Source organism: Aquarana catesbeiana, linkage group LG03 (assembly GCF_042186555.1).
Source record: "Aquarana catesbeiana isolate 2022-GZ linkage group LG03, ASM4218655v1, whole genome shotgun sequence".
NCBI lineage: Eukaryota > Metazoa > Chordata > Amphibia > Anura > Ranidae > Aquarana > Aquarana catesbeiana.
The window spans coordinates 10,675,397-10,701,650 of record NC_133326.1 but is presented as its reverse complement, the minus strand read 5'-3'; the positions used below and the strand labels follow the sequence as shown (position 1 = coordinate 10,701,650).

General features: G+C 43.4%; 1 protein-coding gene across 1 annotated transcript in view; it reads left to right on the top strand.

Moving 5' to 3' along the window:
- ADAMTS7 (ADAM metallopeptidase with thrombospondin type 1 motif 7) overlaps window positions 1-26,254 on the top strand; it is a gene marked incomplete at its 3' end in the record, with an annotated part of 160,795 nt that overhangs the window by 87,307 nt on the left and 47,234 nt on the right. Inside the window, 3 exon segments of the mRNA XM_073618259.1 lie at window positions 1,486-1,630; window positions 3,784-3,876; window positions 6,647-6,792. Coding sequence (XP_073474360.1) covers window positions 1,486-1,630; window positions 3,784-3,876; window positions 6,647-6,792 — 384 coding nt within the window.

The window sequence follows — 26,254 nt, the reverse complement described above, 5'->3', positions numbered from 1 at the left end:
TAACTTTACTTCACGTGGCTCCACTGCTTTGGGCTTTTCTGGGCCCACTGGTTGCAGGTTTGATTGTTTTCCCCCTGCCTTCTGGATGGTTGCAGAATGTAGTGGGCTGGAAAGGCAAATCAGCAACCTAAATATTTATGTTGTCTTAGCCAATCCCTGGGGAATGGTTGCCCAGAAGGTGGCTGGGGGGTGCATAAATAGTCTGGAATTTGAGGCTGCCCTGTTCTTGTCCAGTAGGAGAAGTTTCCAACCTGAAGGGCTTCCACCCTTCTAGGCAGCCCAGCTGAAATTCTACCTGTGCTCATCGAGGTCTTAGCTATGCTAAAGCTGGGGGGGCTGTTTGCTGAAAGTCTCTGGAACTAACCAAAGGGATTTGACTAAGGATCTGGTCTGGAGTGTTCACTGGAGAAATCTGCCTGATACTGGATGGAGGCTTCCAAGTATTCAGAGCTGAGTGCGGGATTCTGGTGACCGTTGTATTAGAACTAGTGCTTGCCTGGCCTGGGATTTCTCTGATAGTGTCTCAGTGCAGACCCTTTTCTGGGCCATCGTTAAAAAGGGACTGTCCTGAGGAGTCGTGCCAAAGTGAAAAGTGTCCTCCCGTTGCCGTTCAGAGTTAATGGAGTATCTCACAGCTCCCCCTGCCTTATCTAAGTTTATTCAGCACTAGATCTCAGAAAAAAAGCAAACCCCTAGACCAGTGATGGAGAACCTTGGCAGCCCAGATGTTTTGGAGCTACATTTCCCATGACACTGCAGAGTGCATGAGCATCATGGGAAATGTAGTTTCCAAAACATCTGGGGCAGGGCCGTCTTAATAGCATCATGGGCCCCTGGGCAAAGTAATGCACTGGGGCCCCTACCAGCTTGTCCCAGTTTACGCACCTACCTCAAGAAATAAAGTATGAAGAGTTGATAGAATTAAACATAGATTCATTAGTACTTTCAATAAAATCAATTTTACAAAAGGAAAACATTCCGTAAATCAAAGACTAATCAACACAAAGGGCATGGTACGGGGGGGGGGGGGGGATGCAGATGGGCACAGTACAGAAGTGGGCAGAAGGGCACTATATTAAGATCAGGAGGGCACAGTATAGGTTCTGGGACGCTTCTCGGGACACGGCCAACTCGGGACAGTTTAGTAAAAAGCATGAATGTCCCAGACAGTTGGCATACATGATGTAATGCAAGATTATTGTGGGGCCCCATGCACCTGAGGCCCCTGGGCAGTGCCCAGGAGTGCCCTTGTATTAAAATGGCCCTGATCTGGGGTGCCAAGGTTCGCCATCACTGACCCTAGACTGTTCATTCGGCCAGAAAGAGTGACTGTTGCTGTGTGCCTGGCTGCCTCTGCCCTCATTTGGGAGAGGAACCCGTGGCATCCTGCGGCCCCTGCAGGGGGTGAGTACAAGATAGGTCTGATGGATGTTTATTTATTGGTGACATTCATTTTTATTTTATTTTTTATTTATTGCTTTACAGCCGAGGTTGGGGGCTTTGCTTGGATGACCCCCCCAGTAAGGAGTTACTTAATTTCCCCTCTGTTCCTCCGGGAGTCCTGTATGATGTTGGACATCAATGCCGCCTTCAGTATGGATCGGCTTCCACCTTTTGCCAGGACATTGATGTAAGATTCTGATTATCACTTGGTTGAGAGGTGATATAGCGTATATATATTATAAATCTCAGGGTTGTGAGATAACAAAGTTATAGCGGTGGCAGAACATGCAAGCAGTGTGAAGTAGACATGTGCACTGACAAAATTTTTTTTTTTTTTTTTTTTTTCGGAAATTTGAAAATTCGGAAATTTGAAAATTCGGAAATTCGAAAATTCGGAATTGGGAAATCCGAAAATTCATATTTTCTAATTTCCGAATTTTCCCATTTCTGAATTTTCAAATTTATCTGAAGTTACTAATTATCCAAAATAACAAATGCCGCTTCTAAACAAATGGAATGGAACAAATTAATAATAAATAATAATAATAAAAAGGTTTATTATTATTATTATTATTATTTATTATTATTAGATCGTTACATTCTATTCTTTTAGATACGGCATTCGTTATTTCAGATAACTTCGGATAAATTCATACTCGTTACGTTCACTAACAGCCAAATTTGAAAGGAAATTCCAATACCTATAATTTAATAGTTATTATTAGTTATTATTTCAGATTTTCGGGTTTTCGAATTTTAGGATTTTCATTCTTTTGAATTTTCAGATTTTCATTCTTATTTTGGGATTTTGAAATTTCCAAATTTTAGAGTTTTCAAATTTTCGAAATTCCGAATTTCCTAATTTCGAATTTTCCAATTTCCGAACTTCTGAATTTCCGAAATTTTCCAATTTCCGAAGTTCCGCATTTCCGAAATTTAGAATTTCCACATTTCCGGAAATTTGGAAATGTAAAAATTAGGAAATTCGGAAAATCGAAATTAGGAAATTCGGAAATGTAAAACTTTGGAAATTTTGGAATTAATGAATTCATGAAACATGAAATGTCAAAATTCGTTAAAAAACTAATTCGGAACTGAACGAACTGCACATGTCTAGTGTGAAGGATTCTGCAATCACAGTACAGTTGTAGAGTTACTAAAGTGACACTAAACAATATCCTTATTCTCCAAAAATAATCCATACACCTCCACTACTTAATGGCCCTGTGAGTTATTTTTCAGGAAATTGTTTCCTAATGTGTTGTTTCTATCTCCTTGTAATGTCTCCCGTGATCTCCTTTCACCCCTCACTTTCCTTTATTTGAAATGAGCAGTGCGGTCATGTACACGGCTCTATGCAAAGTGCAAATCCCATAGTCCCATAATCCATCTCAGGAATGAGCAAGAGAGGGTGGCTACATTTCTACATTCAGTGAGACCATGGAGAGCATCACGTTTTTGAGCGTTTTTTTTTTCAGGCATTGTTATGTGCGTTTTTTGCATGTTTTTGTACAGAATTTTTAAAGCATTTTTTGAGCTTTGGCATTTTTTAAAATAGGAACGAAAACATATAGGAGATATGGGACTTTAAAGGTGCGATTCATTAGAAACAACAAGATATAAAAATATATATACAAATCTTATTAAATGAACAACATCATTAAAAGTAATGCATACAGTACAGTCATGGCCATGAATCCAATTATGGACAATGATTTACTGAAATCTCGTTCATGTTTTTTTACATGTTTCGCCGTATGGCTTCTTCAGGAAAGAATGGGAGAATTCATTGAATAACGAGACCTATGATTCAACAACTTTTAGTCGTGCAACAAAAATAAAGAGAATACAAATTAATATAACAAATACAAATAAATTGCATCTTGTATATATCTATGACTGCACTTCAGTGAAGGGCTAAACACATTCCCCAGACAGAAACCACAGGGCCCAACCTCATGTTGTGAGTCTAAAGGCCTGAACAAAAATGGATCTAAGTGCAAAATAGAATCTGGCGGATACTATCTCCAATACGCTCAGGCGTGAATGAGGCCTAACAGGAAGTCGAATCACAGGAGCAAAAAAAAAAAAAAAAAAGGAATTTGGAGGGTTAAAGGAGGGTGAGAGCAATAGAAGACACTTTTTTTTTTAGTTTAGAATATATACTGGAATATATTTTTTTTAAACCAGGGTTTAGTGTCACTTTAGAAATGTTAAATATTGGTCTATATGAGTTTTTTAACGTCCGTACAGCTACACTACATGTACTGTTATTCTGTATAATCGGTTCCTTGAACTTTACCAGAACTATTCTTTACTATTCATCCATTTCCATTACAGAATGTATGTAACTCGCTGTGGTGCTCTGTTGGTACCACGTGTCATTCCAAGCTTGATGCTGCAGTGGATGGAACTACTTGCGGTGAAAACAAGGTATGTACTATGAACGGAAAGTGTACAAAGCGGGCAAAACTTTTATTACCTAGCATAGGTCGCTCAAACTTCACATGTTGGAAGAGTATCTCTTCCTCTATACCAGGGGTCTCCAAACTTTCTAAGCAAAGGGCCAATTTACTGTCCTTCAGAGTTTACGAGGGCCGGACAGTGGTCAGTGGGAGTCGAAAAGGTCCCGACATCCGTGGGAAAAATCAATGCCCCATTGTTTGTTTCAGTGGGAGTAATTGTGCCCCCGTTATTGGGTCCCATTGTTGGTGTCATCACTGATGTCATTTTGCCCCATTGTTGGTGTCATTGAGAGAAACTGTGCCCCATTGTTGGTGTCATTGTGAGGAATTGTCCCCCATCATTGGTGTAATTGTAAATCGTTGTGCCCCATTTTTGGTGTCATTGTGAGGAACTGTGTCCCATCGTTGGTGTCATTGGAAAAAATTGTGCCCCATCACTGATGTCATTGGGAGGAATGGTGTCCCATCGTTGGTGTCATTGGGAGGAATTGTGTCCCATCATTGATGTCATTGGGCCCCCTTGTTGGTGTCGTTGGGCCCCATTGTTGGTGTCAGTAGGAGAAATTTTACCCCATGCTTGGTGTAATTGAGAGAAACTGTGCCCCATTGTTGGTGTCATTGTGAGGAATTGTGCCCCATTGTTGGTGTCATTGTGAGGTATTGTGCCCCATCGTTGGTGTCATTGGAAGGAATTGTGCCCCATTGTTGGTGTCATTGGGAGGAATTGTCCCTTATCATTGGTGTCATTGTAAAGCACTGTGCCCCATTTTTGGTGCCATTGTGAGGAACTGTGTCCCATCGTTGGTGTGATTGGGAAGAATTGTGCCCCATCACTGATGTCATTGGGAGGAATTGTGTCCCATCGTTGGTGTCATTGGGAGGAATTGTGTCCCATCGTTGATGTCATTGGGCCCCATTGTTGGTGTCATTGGGCCCCAGTGTTGGTGTCAGTAGGAGAAATTTTGCCCCATGGTTGGTGTAATTGAGAGAAACTGTGCCCCATTGTTGGTGTCATTGGGAGGAATTGTGCCCCATCGTTGGTGTCATTGGGAGGAATTGTGCCCCATTTTTGGTGCCATTGTGAGGAATTGTGCCCCATTTTTGGTGCCATTGTGAGGAATTGTGTCCCATCGTTGGTGTCATTGGGAGGAATTGTGCCCCATTTTTGGTGCCATTGTGAGGAATTGTGTCCCATCGTTGGTGTGATTGGGAAGAATTGTGCCCCATCACTGATGTCATTTGGAGGAATTGTGTCCCATCAGTGGTGTCATTGGGCCCCATTGTTGGTGTCATTGGCCCCATTGTTGGTGTCAGTAGGAGAAATTTTGCCCCATGGTTGGTGTAATTGAGAGAAACTGTGCCCCATTGTTGGTGTAATTGGGAGGAATTGTGCCCCATCGTTGGTGTCATTTGGAGGAATTGTGTCCCATCGTTGGTGTCATTGGGCCCATCGTTTGTGTGCTTGAGCCCCATCGTTGGTGTCATTGGGAAGAATTGTGCCCCATCACTGATGTCATTGGGAGGAATTGTGCCCCATCGTCGGTGTAATTGGGAGGAATTGTGTCCCATCGATCGTGTCATTTGGCCCATTTGTTGGTGTCAGTAGGAGAAATGATGCCCCATTGTTGGTATTAGTGAATGAAATAGTGCCCCAAGGGCCAGATAAAAGCAAGCAAAGGGTCACATCTGTCCCCCGGCCGCAGTTTGGAGACCACTGCTCTTTACAAAAGTACTACTTGACATAGTCTCCATTACAGGAAATGCATTTTTGCCATCATTGAATCCAACTCTTGAATCCTCTTTGAAAAAATTCAGGGGTGCAATGTTGTGCTTCACAGCCACTTTTACCTTGTGGGTGCCATCAAATTGTTGTCCCCAACGACTGTCTTTCATTGGACTAAACACGTCGAAGTCAGAGGGTGCTAAATCTGGGCTGTGTGGTAGACCGAGAACCACTGACCAGCCAAATTAGCCGATTGCCTGATTGAAGATGTGTGTGGTCACACATTGTCACAGTGAATGTGAATGGTTTTTAGATTCTTGTTGGTCTCTTCCTCCGAATGGCTTCTCTAAGCTTCTTAAGTGTTTCAATGTACCGCTCCCTGGTCACGGTATGGCCACGTTTCAGAAAATCAAGGAGAATGACGTCCTTGTCAGTCCAATACCTTGGACTGTCTAGTTTCCAAAAAGGGGTCATTTGGTGCATATTTGTACTGTCCTGACATTTTTGGGCCTCAAGAACTTAGATTGGCCATCAGTACAATTCCAGATATATCCCATAGTTTGTGGACTTTATCACTTTCCTCCAGGCTAAATAATTTACACTGATCTGGGTTATTTTCGGCCCTAAAATTTAGCAGAGTACACTTTGGCCTAAATTTATAAAGAATGATTATTTATTTGCGAAATTTTATAACAGGAAAAAGTGTTTTTTTTTTTTCAAAATGTTCAATCTTTTTCCGTATATTTAGCAAAAAATAAAAAACCCAGTGGTGATTAAATACCCCCAAAAGAAAGCTCTATTTGTGTAAAAAAAATGGTAAAAATGTCACATGGGTACAGTGTTGCATGACCGCGCAATTGTCATTCAAAGTGCGACAGCGCTGAAAGCTGAAAAATGGCCTGGGCAGGAAGGGGATGAAAAGTGCCCGATATTGAAGTGGTCAATTTCGTGGAAAGTAACCGTTTTCACCAGTTGTGACATCATTGGTCTAATTTTTTGTGTGGTTGCCTTGCAGTGGTGTTTTGGTGGTGACTGTGTGCCTGTCGGTCATCGTCCCGCTGCGGTGGATGGCTTATGGGGTTCCTGGAGCTCGTGGTCTTCATGTACTCGTACCTGTGGAGCTGGAATTCAGAGCGCAGAGCGGCACTGCAGCAACCCAACGTATGTATACTCCTTCAGGGTCTGGAATCAGTATTGGCTTCTTTGCTATTATTATTTTCTTGTGCTTCTGCTAATCCAATATTTGCATGATTTTTTGATTGTTTTAAAGAATCTGATATAGTGGTCATCAGTGGATGTTCATGGGCTGGATTGTTCATTTATGTTTTCTTGGAAATCCTAGAGATGAGATTGCTGGTCTGTCCAGTTCGGCTATCCCTTGCCAATCAGTCTTGTTTTCTCTGAGACCTTATGTGGAGGCTAAGGTGGCTAAAGTAGGCCATAATCCAAGAATATGAGGACTGTTCCGAAAGTAATGCTAAAGTGGCCATAACTTTTTTTATTAACTGACATGGGTAGGTAAAATTTCACATGTTGGTAGAGTAACCCTCCCTATAGCAAGGGTGTCAAATTCAATTGTCAATTGTCAATTTCATTGTGGGCCACGTCAGCAGTATGGTTGCCCTCAATGGGCTGGTTGTATCCGGGGTGTGCTACGTACAGAGTGCAGAGTTCAGGAGTGTGCTACGTACAGAGTGCAGGGTTCAGGAGTGTGCTAGGTAGAGTGCAGGGTTCAGGAGTGTGCTAGGTAGAGTGCAGGGTTCAGGAGTGTGCTAGGTAGAGTGCAGGGTTCAGGAGTGCGCTAGGTACAGAGTGCAGATTTCAGGAGTGCATTACATACAGAGTACAGATTTCAGGTGTGCATTCTGTACAGAATGTAGGGTTTTGGGGTGCACTACTTATAGAGTGCAGGGTTCAGGAGTGCACTACATACAGAGTGCAGGGTTCAGGAGTGCGCTACGTACAGAGTGCAGGGTTCAGGAGTGTGCTACGTACAGAGTGCAGGGTTCAGGAGTGGGCTACGTACAGAGTGCAGGGTTCAGGCGTGCGCTACGTACAGAGTGCAGGTTTCAGGAGTGCGCTACGTACAGAGTGCAGGGTTCAGGAGTGCGCTACGTACAGAGTGCAGGGTTCAGGAGTGCGCTATGTACAGAGTGCAGGGTTCAGGAGTGCACTACGTACAGAGTGCAGGGTTCAGGAGTGCACTACATACAGAGTGCAGGGTTCAGGAGTGCGCTACATACAGAGTGCAGGGTTCAGGAGTGCATTACATGCAGAGTGGAGATTTCAGGTGGGCATTCCGTACATAGTGCAGGGTTTGGGGGTGCACTGCTTACAGAGTGCAGGGTTTGTGGATGCACTACTTACAGAATGCAGGGTTCAGGAGTGCGTTACATACAAAGTGCAGGGTTCAGGAGTGTGTTACATACAAAGTGCATTGTTCAGGAGTGCGCTACATACAAAGTGCAGGGTTCAGGAGTGCGTTACATACAAAGTGCAGGGTTTAGCGTTACACGTAGAGTGCAGAATTCAGGCGCTTGCTACATACAGATAGCAGAGTTCAGAGGTGTGTTTGTGTACAGTTCAGGACTTTGGGGTGCGCTATGCACAGTGTGCAGCCCCAGCCCCCCTTCCCCCCTTCCCCTTCCCAAAAGCTTCCACACATTTCTACTCTCTCCTACCTGGCCCGGTTCTAGTGTAGTACTTCCCTGTGTAGGCGGCTCTGCCTCACCTTGCAGGGAAATTGTCCTGCCGTGCCACGCCTGTGAGTACATGCAGAAATTTGTTAGATCCGGGAACTGCTGAGAGCAAAGCTGTCCCTTCTGCAAAGCTGCAGAAGGCTTCAGTGTTTACAAGTGACAGCAGGCAGCGGAAATGAAGTGTGAGAGCACGTTCCGGCTGCAAAACGGTTTGTGAGGGCCACATGAGAAGGCCTGGCGGGTTGCACCCACGGGCCTTGTGTTTAAAATATGTGCTCTATGATAACTCTTCCTCTATAGTAACTCCTCTTCTTTTTTTTTTTGCAGGTAAATAATGGATTCCAAGCAGAAGCAACATGCCGTCATTGAGTTCTTGATGAAGGAGGGGTGCAGGCTGTCTGACATCCACAGAAGGCTACAGAATGTTTATGGAGAGGACACCATTGATAAGAGTCACCAATGGCAAGACGTTGCTCTTCTCAATGGTGTCCTCTCTGTAAACATTCTGTAGTCTTCTGTGGATGTCGGACAGCCTGAACCCCTCCTTCATCAAGAACTCAACGACGGCACATTGCTTCTGCTTGGAATCCATTTTTTACCTGCAATGATAAAGAAGAAGAAGAGTTACTATAGAGGAAGAGTTACTATAGAAGAAGAGTTACTATAGAGGAAGAGTTACTATAGAGGAAGAGTTACTATAGAGGAAGAGTTACTATAGTGGAAGAGTTACTATAGAGGAAGAGTTACTATAGAGGAAGAGTTACTATAGAAGAAGAGTTACTATAGAAGAAGAGTTACTATAGAGGAAGAGTTACTATAGAAGAAGAGTTACTATAGAAGAAGAGTTACTATAGAGGAAGAGTTACTATAGTGGAAGAGTTACTATAGTGGAAGAGTTACTATAGAAGAAGAGTTACTATAGAGGAAGAGTTACTATAGAGGAAGAGTTACTATAGAAGAAGAGTTACTATAGAGGAAGAGTTACTATAGAGGAAGAGTTACTATAGAAGAAGAGTTACTATAGAGGAAGAGTTACTATAGAGGAAGAGTTACTATAGAGGAAGAGTTACTATAAAGGAAGAGTTACTCTACTAACATGTGAAATTCAAATGACCTGTGTAGAGGAACAAAGACGCTATGCCCATTTTTGCTTTACTCTCAGTACAGCCCTCAGGTGTGAGGGCTTGTTCATACTTGCATTGGTCTCGGAAGAGCGATCTGTATATAACATGAACCAAAGGGATCAGGAAATGTTGCTCGTAACTGATGTTTGTAATGTGAGTATGTAAGTTTAGTAAGTAGTAAGTCTAAGGCCAAAATCAGCAGTGACCCAGTCAGTAAGGTGGTACCCTTTAGCTAAAGCTCTATGGCCACAAGCGTCAACCCCATGAGGACCGGTGGGTCAGATTCCTCCAGCTTTACCAAACATCAGTGGATGCAGGAGATGTAATCTTAGTCTCTGTTTGATCTGACATTTTTATGGTGCTGCACGTGTTAGGACATTGGCCATTTTTTAGCTTGACATTTTGGTTGAGAGCTGTCAGAAACCATGAAATCAGTCCGAGACAGAAGAACGGATAAATCACACTTGTTTAATAATAAAAGTAAATAGAACAAAATGTAGTCAAAACATAGCCAGAGTTCAGGAACCGGAACGGATAGTCAGACAAGCCAAACGTCAGGGAGCCGGAGATGAGCGTAGTAAAAACAGCAAGCAGGATCTGGAGCCAGAAGGGATGTCAGCCAAGCAAGTCTTTTAACAGGAATGCAGGAGATAGTCTCTGTGATGCTGACCAAGGCGAAGGCAGAGATCCTCTGGACTGGACGGCTTAAGTAGGCAGGACTGACGAGCAGGATATCATCAACAGCTGAGTAACTGTGGAGAGATAGGAGCTGGCAATTAGCCGATAGCTGAGTGGCTGCTCAGAAAAGGAAGGGCTGAGCCCAGCCCTGACAAGAGCCCAAGCAACTGTGACAGATATCATTCATGGCATGCCTTGATTTTTTGTTTCTTTTTTGGGAAGCAGTTGAATCGATGGGTTTAGTTTTGCTTTAAAGTGGTTGTAAACCCTTCCATATAGCTACCCAGAAGAATGACTGGCCTCAGGTGATACAGAGATTAAACAAATCTTCCTACATAAGTTGTACCTGTTTATCTGCAGTTTTTCTCTTCTCTGCAGCTATTCAAAGTTCAGAATTTACACAGCTTCTCTGAGCTTTCAGTAAGCAGGGGGCGGGGAGCTGAAGGTGCACACTACAGAGCTTAAAGTGTTCCTAAGCCCACAACAGTAAAATCAGTCTGTATGTAACAGTAAAGCATGCTTGTTATACTCACAGTGGAACCTAAGGGGTTAATCCTCTGCATTTTGTAAAAAGGGCTGTTTTATCCTGTCTCCTCTGATCCTCCCCTTCTTCCACAGTCCCCAATCTATCTGCTGATAGTACAGAGCCTTGGGGTGCGCTCTGCACATGCTCAGTTTGGTGTGCATTGCTAGAGAGTTTTTTTTTTTTTCTTGGAACGGTGCATGTGATCAGCACAGGGCCAATCAGCACTGTCCAGACAGAGGGTCTGGGGTCGTGCAGCCACACAGGACAGTCAGAAAACTCCTCCTTCAAGCTTTATCCAAACACTGATAGAACTTGCAAGGCTGCTATATACAGTGGAACCTTGGTTAACGAGTGTTGCAGTTAATGACCATTTTGAAAGATGAGCAACTTTTTTTTTTAAATCTTGACTGTTGTCTCGCAATACAAGCAGAATTCAAGCTAATGGGGTGTGCAGTACCGCATTTGGCCAGAGGTGGGGGGGGGGGGCGCTGGGGACACTCGGAACGGTTCGGAGCCGTTCGGAAATACTCAGAATCACTTGGAAATACACGGAAACGCTTGGAAATATTCCTTTCCAAGTGTTTCCGAGGCTCTCCGAGTTCAGCCGAGCTGTCCCCGAGTATTTACGAGGCTCTCCGGCGCCCCCCACCCACCTCTGGCCGCATGCGGTATTGCATGCAATAGAAGTCAATGCGGAACAAATTATTTTCGTTTCCATTGGCTTCTAATCGGAAACTCGCTTTGACATGCGACTGCTTTGGATTACAAGCATTCTCCTGGAACGGATTATGCTCGTAATCCAAGGTTACACTGCACTGCTGATGTGAAAAAAGGTATTTAGCAGTTTATATTTACTAAAATAATTGCATTTCCATCTTCTGTGTACTGTGGGAGACCAGATATAGTGAATGCAGGCTCCTGGATTTAGCAACACTTTAATGAGAGCTGATTGGAGGGAAGGGACATCCCCCCTTTCTCTTCACACAGCACACAGGAACAGAGCTGTGGCTTCCAGTCACAGGCTGTGTGCCAGAGCTCCCTCCCCCTGTCACCTTTTTACCTCTTGGTGTCAGGAAAACTTGTCAGAAGTGACTTATACAGATGGCAGAGGAAAGGAGGCAGCAGACGGAAATGACACTTAGTGCTCTGGACTGAGACAAGCAGGGGCGGACTGACCATTCGGGCACTCGGGCACTGCCCGAGGGCCCCATGCCACTAAGGGGCCCCATCAGGGTTGCCAGTCTCAATAAAACCAGGGACAGTATGTAAAAATCTATGTTTTTTTAAACTCCCAAGATTATAGCTGCCCCGCCTCTCCAGTACCTTTTCAGTGTGTGTGTATGTGTATTCTGTGTGTGTATACTGTGTGTGTATATTGTGTGTCTGTGTGTGTATACTGTATGTGTGTGTGTGTGTGTATACTGTGTGTCCCCATAATCTATTGCCTGGGGGCCCCATATTCTCCTATTGCCTGGGGGCCCCATAATCTCCTATTGCCTGGGGGCCCCATAATCTCCTATTGCCTGGGGGCCCCATAATCTCCTATTGCCCGGGGGCCCCATAATCTCCTATTGCCCGGGGGCCCCATAATCTTCTCCTATTCCCCGAGGGCCCCATAGTCTCCTATTGTCCGGGGGCCCCATGAGTTGTCAGTCCGCCCCTGGAGACAAGCACACACTATAGAGGGATATGCTTTGTTCAGATTTCATGTCTGAGGTTTACAACCTCTTTACTTTCTTTCATTATTATTGTTTCATAATGATTGTATTATTATGTTGCACTACTGGGGCTGTTATATAAAAATGAAGGAAAAGAAAAGCAGAAAAGCAGAGGAGTTATCCATAGATGCCAAATATCTGTCCCGCTGCAGAATGGAAAAAAACAAGAAGCTGTTTTTTTTTTTTTTCTTGTTTTTTTTTTTTTTTTTTATATAACTGGACAACACATTTCTTGAGTTGTGATTTAGTATTTGATGCTTATGTCAGCATGTGGCTCTTCAGGAAAAATCCCCTTTCTTTAGCTTTTGTCCCGACTGTGTGTGCCAAGTCTGGCTGTATCCAGCCATCGGTGCCAATTATGTGTAACTCAAGACCCGGCTCCGCTCCGCACACGCCTCTCAGCTGCACCGCATTTTTTTATTTTGGAATGCCGTCGGCTGAAAAAAAAAAAAAACTGGAAACTCCTTAAGTAGCTCTCATTCTTTTTATTGCATCCGTCAAGGACTCGGTCCAAACAAAAAACTGATATTTCGGTTTCTGTAGATGCTGCAGAAGGGTTAAAGTTTAACCACTTCCCATCCCGGCCAATCCTGGCGCTTCGCTCCTACGTGTAAAAATATATATATATTTTCTAGAAAATTACTCAGAACCCTCAAACATCATGTTTGACCGGGCCATTGTTTGCGGTACGGCACTGCGTTACTTTAACTGAGCGCCGCTGTACCCAAATAAAACTGTTGTCTTTTTTTTTTTTTTTTTTTTTTGCACAACTAGAGCTTTCTTTTGGTGGAATTTGATCACTATCATTATTTTTTGCGCTATAAACAAAAAAAGAGCGACAGTTTTGAAAAGTAAAAAAAAAGAAAAAAGTATAAAAAAAATACATATATATATATATATATATATATATATATATATATATATATTATGTGTGATTTACATAATCACACATAGGTTGGACTTGATGGACTTGTGTCTTTTTTCAACCTCACCTACTATGTAACTATGTAACTATGTATATGTATATATATTACTTTTTACTATAGAACACACTCAATAAAAAATGTAAAAAGCAAAATTATTCATCAATTTAGGCCAATATATATTCTGCTACATATTTTTTTGGTAAAAAAATTCCCAATAAGCATATATTGATTGGTTTGCGCAAAAGATATAGCCTCTACAAACTATGGGATTAATATTTTTTTTTTTTTTTACTAGTAATGGCAGCGATCAGTGACTTATAGCGGGACTGAGATATTGTGGCGGACAGTCAGGCACTAACTGACACTTTTTGGGGACCAGGGACACTAAGGCCGCGTACACACGGGCGGACTTTCCGACGGACTTTTGACGGACTTCCGACGGACTTTTGAACAAACGGACTTGCCTACACACGATCACAAACCGCTAGCCGACCAGCGCACGATGATGTGTGTCGGCACAATGGCACGGCTGTGCAAATGGGTGTACAGATACGTCCCCTTTAAATTGCGGCATTGTGGGCGCGTGCACGCCCACCGAGTACTCAGTGACCACGCCCTCGTGTCCCGCGGACTGGATGTCCTTCCGGGGGCCCCGCGATCGTTCACTTTGTAAACAAGGCATTTCCCCGTTCTGCCTAGTGACATGACAGAGATCACTGCTCATCCCCCCCACAGTTAGAATCACTCCCTAGGACACATTTAACCCCTTGATTGCCCCCTAGTGTTTAACCACTTCCCTGCCAGTGTCATTTACACAGTAATCAATGCATTTTTATAGCACTGATCGCTGTATAAATGACAATTGTCCCAAAATAGTGTCAAAAGTGTCCGATGTGTCTGCCATAATGTCGCAGTCCCGATAAAAATCGCAGATCGCCACCATTACTAATAAAAAAAAAATAATAATAAAAATGCCATAAAACTATCCCCTATTTTGTAGATGCTATAATTTTTGCACAAACCAATCAATATACGCTTATTGCGATTTTTTTTTTACCAAAAATATGTAGAAGAATATGTATCGGCCTAAACTGACAAAGAAATTTGTTTTTTTTATATATCTTTTTTGGGGATATTTATTATAGCAAAAAGTTTTAAAAAATAGCTTTTTTTTTTCTTAAATTATCGCTCTTTTTTTGTTTATAGCGCAAAAATTATAAACCGCAGAGGTGATCAAATACTACCAAAAGAAATCTCTATTTGTGGGGGCTAAAAAAGGATGTTAATTTTGTTTTGGGTGCAATGTCGCATGATCGGGCAACTGTCAGTTAAAGCGACGCGTCGCCGTAGCTCAAAAAATGCTGTGGTCGGGAAGGGGGGTAAATCCTTCCCGGGGCTGAAGTGGTTAACCACTTCCCGCCCGGCCTATAGCAAAATGATGGCCGGGCGGTGGTTCAGTTATCCTGACTGGGCGTCATATAACGTCCTTCAGGATAACAGCCGCCGCGCGCCAGTGGGGGTGTGCATTGCGGCGATCGGTGGAGCGGTGTGTCAGTCTGACACACCGCTCCACCGATCTCGGTAAAGAGCCTCCGGCGGAGGCTCTTTACCACGTGATCAGCCGTGTCCAATCACGGCTGATCACGGTGTAAATAGGAAGAGTCGTTGATTGGCTTTTCCTCACTCGCGTCTGACAGATGTGAGTAGAGGAGAGCAGATCGGCGGCTCTCCTGGCAGGGGGGGTCTGCGCTGATTGTTTATCAGTGCAGCCCCCCTCAGAAGACCACCAGGGACCCCACTAGGACCATCAGGGAAGTGGGCAACATGTGGATGGCCAGGTATGTACCCCATGGCCATCCACATGTGCAAATTATGCCCGATCTGTGCCAATTAGTGCCCACAAATGGGCACTGATTGGCACCAGTATGTACTAACAGGCATCAGTGCCCAGCAATGCCACCCATCAGTATCATCAGTGCCACAGTGCAACCCATCAGTGCCACCTGTCAGTGCCCATCCATGCCCATCAGTGCCCACCTATCAGTGCCCATCCGTGCCACCTATCAGTGCCACCCATAAGTGCCCATCAGGGCAGCATATGAGTGCCCATCAGTGCCGCCTATGAGTGCCCATCAGTGCTGCATACCAGTGCCACCTATCAGTGCCCAGTGCCACCTATCAGTGCCCATCAGTGCCGCCTATCAGTGCACGTCATCAGTGCCCGTCAGTGCTACCTCATCAGTGCCACCTCATTGGTGCCACCTCATCGGTGCCCATCAGTGCCGCCTTATCAGTGCTCATCATTGAACGAGAAAACGTACTTATTTATTAAAATTTTTTAACAGAAAGGAAGAAAAACTTGTTTTTTTTTTTTTAATTTTCGGTCTATTTTTATTTGTTGCGCAAAAAATAAAAACCGCAGAGGTGATCAAATACCACCAAAAGAAAGCTCTATTTGTGGGAACAAAATGATAACACTTGGGTACAGTGTTGTATGACCGCGCAATTGGCATTCAAAATGCGACAGCGCTGAAAGGTGAAAATTGGCCTGGGGCAGGAAGGTGTCTAAGTGCCCCCCCCGGTACTGAAGTGGTTAAAGACAAAAAAAAATAAAAAATAACCCCCAGGCATTTCACGACCCGCGGCCTCGTGATTTGATACGGTGACAGAACGCACTGTTTATTTTTTATGCCCTTATCAACGTAAAAGAAACCTTATCTCTATTATAATATTACGTATGAGAACAAATCATGCATACATACAAATAGTTGAACCCGACGGCAAAGACGATGACCCCCCTTTCCATGCGTGTCTGTTCTTTGCACGGCGCTCGGTTTTCCATCGGCGGTGAGCACACGGGTGTTTTTCACATAAAGGAAAACAATCTATCACTTGGAAAGCTTTCTTAGAGATCCGTGGGATTGTTACATACCAAATATTTGCGAGGATGACAGAGGAATGGTTTTGGCGCTCTTTAGATCAAGAGGAAGGAGTACAAATACCGGTGTGTAGAGATTTCACAGAGAGTAATAATTGTTCAAGCATAGGACCGAGAAATGGGGGAGCCTTCATGTCGAGTCATGCTGGAAATAATATACTATATATCTAAACCAGTGCGGCTGTCTCTAAAGCCAAGCAAGGAGTTTAAGAATGTAGCGAGAACGGCATAAAAATAGGTAAAAAGTATCTCTGTGTATAATGCCGGAATAAAAGATAAGAAGACCTCAACTACAACTCTGTGTGATGGAACACGCCGAGCCCAATCACAGCAGCAAGGTTTGTGTATTGCTTGTGTTTGACCCCCCCTTCCTGTCCACGTTTTTCAGTTTTCAGCACTGTGATCGTTTGAAAGACAATCACTTAAATATGCAACTTTGCACCCAAATGAATTTTATAAGGTTATTTTTTTAAACGGATAGAGCAGTTATCTCCAACCTGGGGCCCGCTGGCCTGATGAGGCGCTTTGCTTGCCTTTATCCAGCCCTTGGGGCACTATTTCTCCCACCAGTAGCGGGCACTATTCTTCCCACTAACACTAACAGTGGGGCATAGATAAGATAAGATAGATCCTTTCTTTATTGTCATTGCAACTAGTCACAATGAGATTTCTTCATTAAAAAAACATAATTCCATAATTCCACTGATATAAATGATGAGGCAATGTTCCTTCCGCTGACACCAAACACAGGCAACTATTCCTCCCACTGATACCAATGATGGGGCACTATTCCCCCCCACTGACACCAATGATGGGGCACTATTCCCCCCACTGACACCAATGATGGGGCACTATTCCCCCCACTGACACCAATGATGGGGCACTATTCCTTCCACTGATACCAATGATGGGGCACTATTCCTTTCACTGACACCAATGATTGGACATTATTCCTCCCACTGACACCAATGATGGGGCACTATTCCTCCCACTGACACCAATGATTGGGAACTATTCCTCCCACTGATACCAATGATGGGGGACTATTCCTCCCACTGACACCAATGATGGGGCACTATTCCATCCACTGATACCAATGATGGGGGACTATTCCTCCCACTGACACCAATGATGGGGCACTATTCCTTCCAATGATAACCAATAATGGGGCACTATTCCTCCCACTGACACCAATGATAGGGCACTATTCCTCTCACTGAAACCAATGATGGGGCACTATTCCTCTCACTGACACCAATAACGGGGCACTATTCCTCCCAATAGAACTCAATTGAAGCTGTTATAGCTGGAAAGGGTGGACCAACTCAATATTGAACCCTGCGGACTAAGACTGGGATTGCCATTAAAGTTCATGTGCGTGTAAAGGCAGGCGTCCCAATACTTTTGGTAATATAGTGTATGTTTATAAAGGTCTGGTATGGATGTGTGTGGATCATACTGTCAATGAGTAGACCATTACAGATTTTCTTTTAGCTGCTATTCAGGTACCTGTACTGGTTACATCTGGCTGATACCGGTGGATTGGCGGACATAAAAAGAAGCCACAGTACCTTTTTGGAGCAATTTATGAGCCTTTGCAGGTGTAGGAAATTGATGAAACAATCGGAATGACTAGATTGACTTGCCCTAAAGCTGTTTAAGATAACAAAGAAGAAAAACAGATGTTGGAAAAACATCCACCAAACGTACTGTTTAATTCTAACAACAGATGCTCGACTGCCGTGGATTTTGAGCACCTCTTTTATGCACGGCCATTAAAAGAGAATGTCTTCCTCAGCTGGTAGTGAGGTCCTAATCATTGCATACTCTCTAAGAAGGAATTGAATTTAAATATTACACATCCTTGGTATCCTGGGGCTGTAGTTGAGCTTTTCAGTATAAGGAAAATTGGGCCACACAGACAAAAGCTGAAATATTGTAACAGACTTAAAAATAGAATTTTTGTACTCGCTGTAAAATCTTTTTCTTGAAGTCCATTAAAGGACACAGAAAGTCTTGAATCTTTGGGTTATATTGCCGCTTATAGGCAAGCCTTGGGAGAACCCCTAAAGCTATCAGCATGCTTCAGTTTACTAGCAAAACCGTACCAAGAGCATGGCTAAAGTAGGACCGGGATCTATGTCCCTTAATGGACTTCAAGGAAAGGACTTTACAGTCGAAACAAATATCTTACTTTCTGTATCATCCATTGAGGGACACAGGACTTTTTAAACTTTCAGGATGTCCAAAAGCATTCCAACCGAGGAATGTAGACAGCATGCTGCCTTTTTATTTCCCTTCAGATGTCCAAGGTTTAACCCCCCTCCCCAAACGAAAATATATCAATGGTCCAACTGAGTGATGGGCAACACAGAAAAACACAAAACACAGCTAACAGAACAAGGGACTGCCTGCAGCTCAAAGAGCTGCTTGAAGGACCTTATGCCCAAAGCTGATATTTGATGAGGCTGAAAAGTCCACCTTGCAGAAAGGATAAGCAAAAATACAGGAGGCTGCCTTCCGAACTATAAAAACAGAGGCCCGAAGCTGAAGTGCCCAAGAAGGACTCATAGCCCTGCTGGGGTGAGTCTTAACTGGAAAGGAGGGAACCTGATTATTGAGACCATAAAGTCTGGACGATGGTCTGCCTGAGCCACTAGAAATGGTGGCGGGAGAAGCCAGGGCACTCTTCCTGGGCCCTGTAAGAACCTTACCTGCTTATCTGGGATCTACTGGCATCAACCATGCTGTGACCCACACTGGTCAACCTGCCTCTTGCTTCACCTTTACTGCTTCTCATGGCCATGACCAGTGTCATATTAACCGCGCCACATCTCAGACTTCTCCTTGCCTTCCACTGGCATCAAGGCTGTGGCCCTGAGTCTCAGCTTTCTTTCCAGGGGAGCCACATTGGGATACCCCCCTGCACAAAAGTCTTGAACAAAGTGTTGGAAGCCAGTGGTCTCTGGAACAGAATAGCAAATACAGAGATCTGGTCCTTGATAGTACTAAGAGCAAAACATTGGCACAGACCAAACTGCAGGAAAGAAAGGATCCATCCCATGGAGAAACTCCTAGGGTAAAAGCCCTTGGACTCTCACCAAGTGAAGTATGGCTTCCCTGAACAACAATCCCAACACTTATAGCCATACAGGTAACTTGGTCAACCCTAACCCATTCACCATGAAATATATCAAGTCACATATTGATTGTCTAAAAACATGGCATGAGGAGTCAGATCGACACTGATCGATTTTTGTAATGTAGTCACCATGGTGTCATGAAGTCTCGGACATATGGTAGCTGTTCAAGTTACATTGCCGGAGGTGTGAATTGTCAAGATGTTAAAATGGCATTCATTATATGTGGGTGACAGATGACTTCGAAAAAAGCCCCCATTTTAAAATATGTACCCTGGCGAGTTGACAAAAATTCAAACCTTCATACATTATAACTTGGATAAACGGGAACCTTCAGAAACATCCAGTAAAGTCACTTTTGTAGCAGTATTGTCCTTGGATCAATGTTCTTAGAAAAAAAAATGTATAATACCTTAAAGACTCATTGGTTGTGGCACTTAAGCAGGCCATACACGGTCGAATTTTGAACGAATTTTCTTTTCAAAATCAGAATGTTCGTTTTTTTTTTTTGATCCAATGATGCCACCATTGATTTTCGAAATTCGGCCGACCAAGCCTTCAATTTCACCGCATGTTGCTACAGAAAAGAATTTTCGTGGCCGGGAATCTTCTTTTCTCTCCGTAAATTTTCTTTTCTTATTACATTTCTCGCACAATTCTCCCATCATTGATTAGAAAATTGTTTGTTTTTCTAAAAATTTCCAGCATGTCCGATTCCTTAAATTTGATTGCCGCACGAAAATCGGCCATTGTTGCAGCCCACTAATGGTGCGAAATTCATACGAAAATTCTTTCATACGATTTTCGAAAGAAAATTCTTACGAAATTCGAACCGTGTATGGCCAGCATTAGACTGGTCATATACCAGTAGAGTTTAGTTCAAATATTTATATGGAAATTCAAAAAATCATTAATCAGAGCATTTCATCTTACTGAGTCAACTCATTTCATTTGGAAGCCCTTAAAGCTGATCTACAGAAATTCAGCTAATATGTAAAATGTGCTGACATTAGACATGTGCACTGCCGAAAAATGTGGGGTTTTTTTCGTTTTTTTTTTTTTTTTTTCATTTTTCGGGTCATTTGTTATGATCGCAATTCGTAAAGTCGAAAATTCGTAAATTCGTAAATTATTATTATTATTTTCGTAAATCAGAAAATAAGAAAGAAAATTTGAAAATTCGAAAGAACAAAAATCCGAAAATTCTAAAGAATAACTAACTAACTAATAATAACTAACTATTAAATTTAAAGGGGTTGGAATTTACTTTCAAATTTGGCTGTTAGTGAACCTAACGAATACGAATTTATCTGAAGTTACGAATTATCCGAAATAACGAATGCTGCATCTAAACAAATGGAACGGAACAAATTCACAATAAATAATAATATTATTGTTATTTATTATTAATTAATTACGTTCCATTCCTTTAGATACGGCATTCGTAACTTCGGATAAATTCGTATTCGTTACGTTTACTAACAGCCAAATTTGTAAGGAAATTCCAATGCCTATAATTTGATAGTTAATTTTCAAATTTTTGGTTTTTCGGGTTTTCGGATTTTGAATTTTGAATTCTGAATTTTGAAATTTGAAATTTGAATTTTTAATTCAAAATTAAAATTTCAAATTTCAAACTTCGAATTCACGAGTTTACGAATTTGTTTTTTTTCGTTAATTTGGATGTTTCCGAATTACAAATTTGACGAAATTCGTTAAAAAACGAATTCGGAACGAAACGAATTACACATGTCTAGCTGGCATACTATGAGTAAAGCTGTCCATAGACAGTTTGAAACTCGGCTGGTTCAGCAGGGACTGACCAAGATTTGAACCACGTATGGGCAGGCTGATTGTACTGGTCGATCTATCAACTTTGATAAGATCAGTATGTCGTATTGTTCATGCAGTTATGGCCAGCGGCTATAGCTGCTGGCTATAATTACTGTGTATTCTCCCACAGCGTCGGCTCCCAAGAATCGAGCAATTTTTTTTCTGTAACCCTCGGTTACAGGAAAGAAAATCATACCATCCATGGCTGGCTTTAAGTCCAGCGAGGTGCATGCCAATGACTTATCTCTTTCATTTACATCAAACGGATTTATGGAGCTCTGGGAGCCCAGCTATCACTAAACTCCCAGAGCTCTGAAAGGAGAAACGCTGCCTTCTCACATACAGCATCTCTGCCAACCCCTTCCCTCTGCTGACCATTCACAGGAGCCTTTGTATTTTGTGAATGAGTTCACATAACAAAAAGCGCTCTGTGATTGGGTGGGAGGAAAGGCGGGGAAGGCACAGCGGCTGCACGTGACTCTGGAGCTGAGACCAGAAGGTCCAGTGTCGGAAGTATAGCGATAACTATGCTCCTGGCAGTCTGTAAAAATGTAAATGAAAGAGAAAGTCCATGAGGTGGCATGCGGCTTGTTGGACTTAACCCCTAGTGATCCAGAACATGCTCCAAAGTGGCTGAATTCCTGAAGTTCATCCTCTAAATTTTTATCTAGACCTTCTACTTCAATGGAATCCCAGAAGCATTAAACAGGTTTCTTTTACGCTTAGAATATGCGCAATACAAATGCACCATTTTTCCCAAATAAAAGGCACATGGAACTTAGTTCACTCAATAAAATTTTTCCATTCGGCTCTTTCCAATTTTCTTGTCACTATGGTTGAAAATGAACATCTATTTGTCCCCACAAACTATTATAAGAATGAATGAACGTTCCAAAGATTTAGAACAAGATTGGTGTATGGCCAGCTTTTTTGGCCTACCCTGTCAAAATGTAATTTATCCAAAAGTCCCCTCTGCTGAAGAGTCTTATCTGAATACTTTTGTTCCGGGGAGCATTGGGGGGAGGTAACTGCCAATTAATCCTCACAATGGTTGGTAAATAGGTCACACATGGAGTAGACACCCTTGAGAACAGCCTAAGATTCAGCCTAACCCTAACCCAAAAATGATTTTTTAGAAAATGTTCCTGGTATGGCCAGCTTTACAGGCCCACCTTGTTAAACTTAAATTTAAAAGTCCTTTCTACTGGAGAGTCTTACTTGAACACTTTTATTACAGGGAGCAATGGGGGATGTTACTACCAATTGATCATCACAATGGGGAAAAGGTTGGTAAATACGTCACACATGGAGCAGAGACCCTTGAGAGCCTTAGGGGTCATGATAGTTTTCAGTCATCTATAAATTCCAAAAATACATGTGAATCTTCCCCTACATTGATAACCCTACTCTAGTCTAGATGAACAACTACATATACAGATACAGACAGTGCATCCGGAAAGTATTCACAGCGCTTCACTTTTTCCACATTTTGTTATGTTACAGCCTTATTCCAAAATGGATTAAATTCATTATTTTCCTCAAAATGCTACAAACATTACCCCATAATGACAACGTGAGAGAAGTTTTTTTTTTTAAATCTTTGCAAATTTATTAAAAATAAAAAACAAAAATAATACCATGAACATAATGTAAGTATTCACATCCTTTGCTCAATACTTTGGTGAAGCTCCTTTGGCACCAATTACAGCCTCAAGTCTTTTTGAGTATGATGCTACAAGCTCGGCACACCAATTTTTGGGCAGTTTCTCCCATTCTTCTTTGCAGGACCTCTCCAGCTCCATCAGGTTGGATGGGGAGCATCGGTGCACAGCCATTTTCAGATCTCTTCAGAGATGTTCAATCGGGTTCAAGTCTGGGCTCTGGCTGGACCACTCAAGGACATTCACAGAGTTGTCCCTTAGCCACTCCTTTGTTATCTTGGCTGTGTGATTAGGGTCGTTGTCCTGTTGGAAGATGAACCTTCGCCCCAGTCTAGGGTTCAGAGCGCTCTGGAGCAGGTTTTCATCAAGGGTGTCTCTGTACATTGCTGCATTCATCTTTCCCTCGATCCTGACTAGTCTCCCAGTTCCTGCCTCTGAAAAACATCCCCACAGCATGATGCTGCCACCACCATGCTTCACTGTAGGGTTGATATTGGCCAGGTGATGAGCGGTACCTGGTTTCCTCCAGACACGATGCTTGCCATTCAGGTCAAAGAGTTCAATCTTTGTTTCATCAGACCAGATAATTTTGTTTCTCATGGTCTGAGAGTCCTTCAGGTGCCTTTTGGCAAACTCCAGGTGGGCTGTCATGTGCCTTTTACTGAGGAGTGGCTTCCATCTGGCCACTCTACCATACAGGCCTGATTGGTGGAGTGCTACAGAGATGGTGGTTCTTCTGGAAGGTTCTCCTCTCTCCACAGAGAAACACTGGAGCTCTGTCAGAGTGACCATCAGGTTCTTGGTCACCTCCCTGACTAAGGCCTCCCTCCCCCGATCGCTCAGTTTGGCCGGGTGGCCCGCTCTAGGAAGAGTCCTGGTGGTTCCAAACTTCTTCCATTTACGGATGATGGAGGCCACTGTGCTAATTGGGAACTTCATGGCTGCAGAAATCTTTCTGTTCCCTTCCCCAGATCTGTGCCTCCATACAATCCTGTCTCGGAGGTCTACAGACAATTCCTTGGACTTCATGGCTTGGTTTGTGCTCTGACATGCACTGTTAACTGTGGAACCTTATACAGACAGGTGTGTGCCTTTCCAAATCATGTCCAATCAACTGAATTTACCACAGGTGGACTCCAATCAAGTTGTAGAAACATCTCAAGGATGATCAGTGGAGACAGGAGGCACCTGAGCTCAATTTTGAGTGTCGTGGCAAAGGCCGTAAATACTTATATACATGGGATTATTTTCTTTTTTAAAAATGTGCAAAGTTTTCTAACAAACTTATTTCACATTGTCATTATGCCATATTGTTTGTAGAGTTTTGAGGAAAATAATGAACTGAATCCATTTTGGAATACCAAAATGTGGAAAAATTGAAGCGCTGTGAATACTTTCCGGATGCACTGTATAGTCTATCTTCTTGCTTTTATAAGTCATTTGAGGGTAAAAAAAAAAAAACTTATATATCCTACATTCTATACATAGAGGAAAGTTCTCCCAGAGGAAGTGGTTTTCAAGTTATCAGGTCTTTCTCAGATTGCCGGAAATAAACATCTCCAGACTCAATGGTCAGAAATGTAAATGAACTTCTTATTGGATATATGATCTAGATCACTCCGGACATCTGCACACAATTACCAAGAGGTGGAATAGTGATGGAGCGTTTGTGTTCCCACCCTCGTCAGCCGTTCCCAGGATATTAAATGAAAATAAAGCCTTGATGTGACTCACTGACATGCATTCATTAGCAGTTCCTCTTCTCAGTATTAGTCCCTGATAAGGTTCTGCTTATTTATTTATTCTCACAATGCCTAACGAATGAAGACCGGACATTTAAGTCTTAAGTATGCGTAGAATAATTACTTAGCAACTTTGGTTGTCTGGTTTATAACTGTTTCCAGTCTGTGAAAGGTCACTGATCAGAACAATGATATATCAGGTATTTGGAAGGGCTCCTTGGATTCTTTGGTATTTTTGGGGCTCCAGCTTGAGGATCTCCCTACTCCCGTTTCTGCCTCAATCTTATTTATCATGCTGTGTTCTTCACACTATGGAAGAGTAGCCCAGGGTTGGATTTGTAGCCTAGGACAGAAAGTTTGCCAGTAGCAACACAGAGCCGCCCATATATTATATACTGAATACAGGGCTGGTGCAAGGATTTTTGATACCCTAGGCGAAACCTCATTTTTCCGCCCCCTTGGCTCCACCCCTGACCCCACCCCTTTGCCCTGCTCATGTATAGCCCGCCTTTTTAATGAAGGGCCCATCAAATGCAGCCCACCAGCGCCCATCAAATGCAGCCTCACCAGTGCCCATCAAATGCAGCCTCACCAGCGCCCATCAAATTCAGCCTCACCAGCACCCATCAAATGTAGCCTCACCAGCGCCCATCAAATGTAGCTTTACCAGTGCCCATCAAATGCAGCCTCACCAGCGCCCATCAAATGCAGCCTCACCATCGCCCATCAAATGCAGCCTCACCAGCGCCCATCAAATGCAGCCTCACCATCGCCCATCAAATGCAGCCTCACCAGCACCCATCAAATGCAGCATCACCATCGCCCATCAAATGCAGCCTCACCAGCGCCCATCAAATGCAGCCTCACCATCGCTCATCAAATGCAGCCTCACCAGCGCCCATCAAATGCAGCCTCACCAGTGCCCATCAAATGTAGCCTCACCAGCGCCCATCAAATGTAGCTTTACCAGCGCCCATCAAATGCAGCCTCACAAGCGCCCATCAAATGTAGCCTCACCAGCGCCCATCAAATGCAGCCTCACCAGCGCCCATCAAATGCAGCCTCACCAGCGCCCATCAAATGCAGCCTCACCAGCGCCCATCAAATGCAGCCTCACCAGCGCCCATCAAATGTAGCCTCACCAGCGCCCATCAAATGCAGCCTCACCAGCGCCCATCAAATGCAGCCTCACCAATGCCCATCAAATGCAGCCTCACCAGCGCCCATCAAATGCAGCCTCACCATCACCCATCAAAGGCAACCTCACCAGCGCCCATCAAATGCAACCTCACCACCCCCCATCAAATGCAACCTCACCAGAGCCCATCAAATGCAACCTCACCAGTGCCCATCAAATGCAGCCTCACCAGAGCCCATCAATGATTGTTTGCTTGCTTCCATTCATTCTGACACAGACACAGTCCTCCGCTGCTGCTGCGCCTCTGACACTATGTGTGAATGGAGCCGTGGCTGCCTGCTAATGCTGAGACCTAGTTGCTTGCTACAGAGAGAAGAGAGTAATGACACCAGTGTGCCGGATGCCCTAGGCAGCAGGGCACCCTAGGCCGCTGCCTAGTTTGCCTAGTGGTAGCACCGGCCCTGACTAAATAGGCACCTACAACTAGGATCAAACTACCA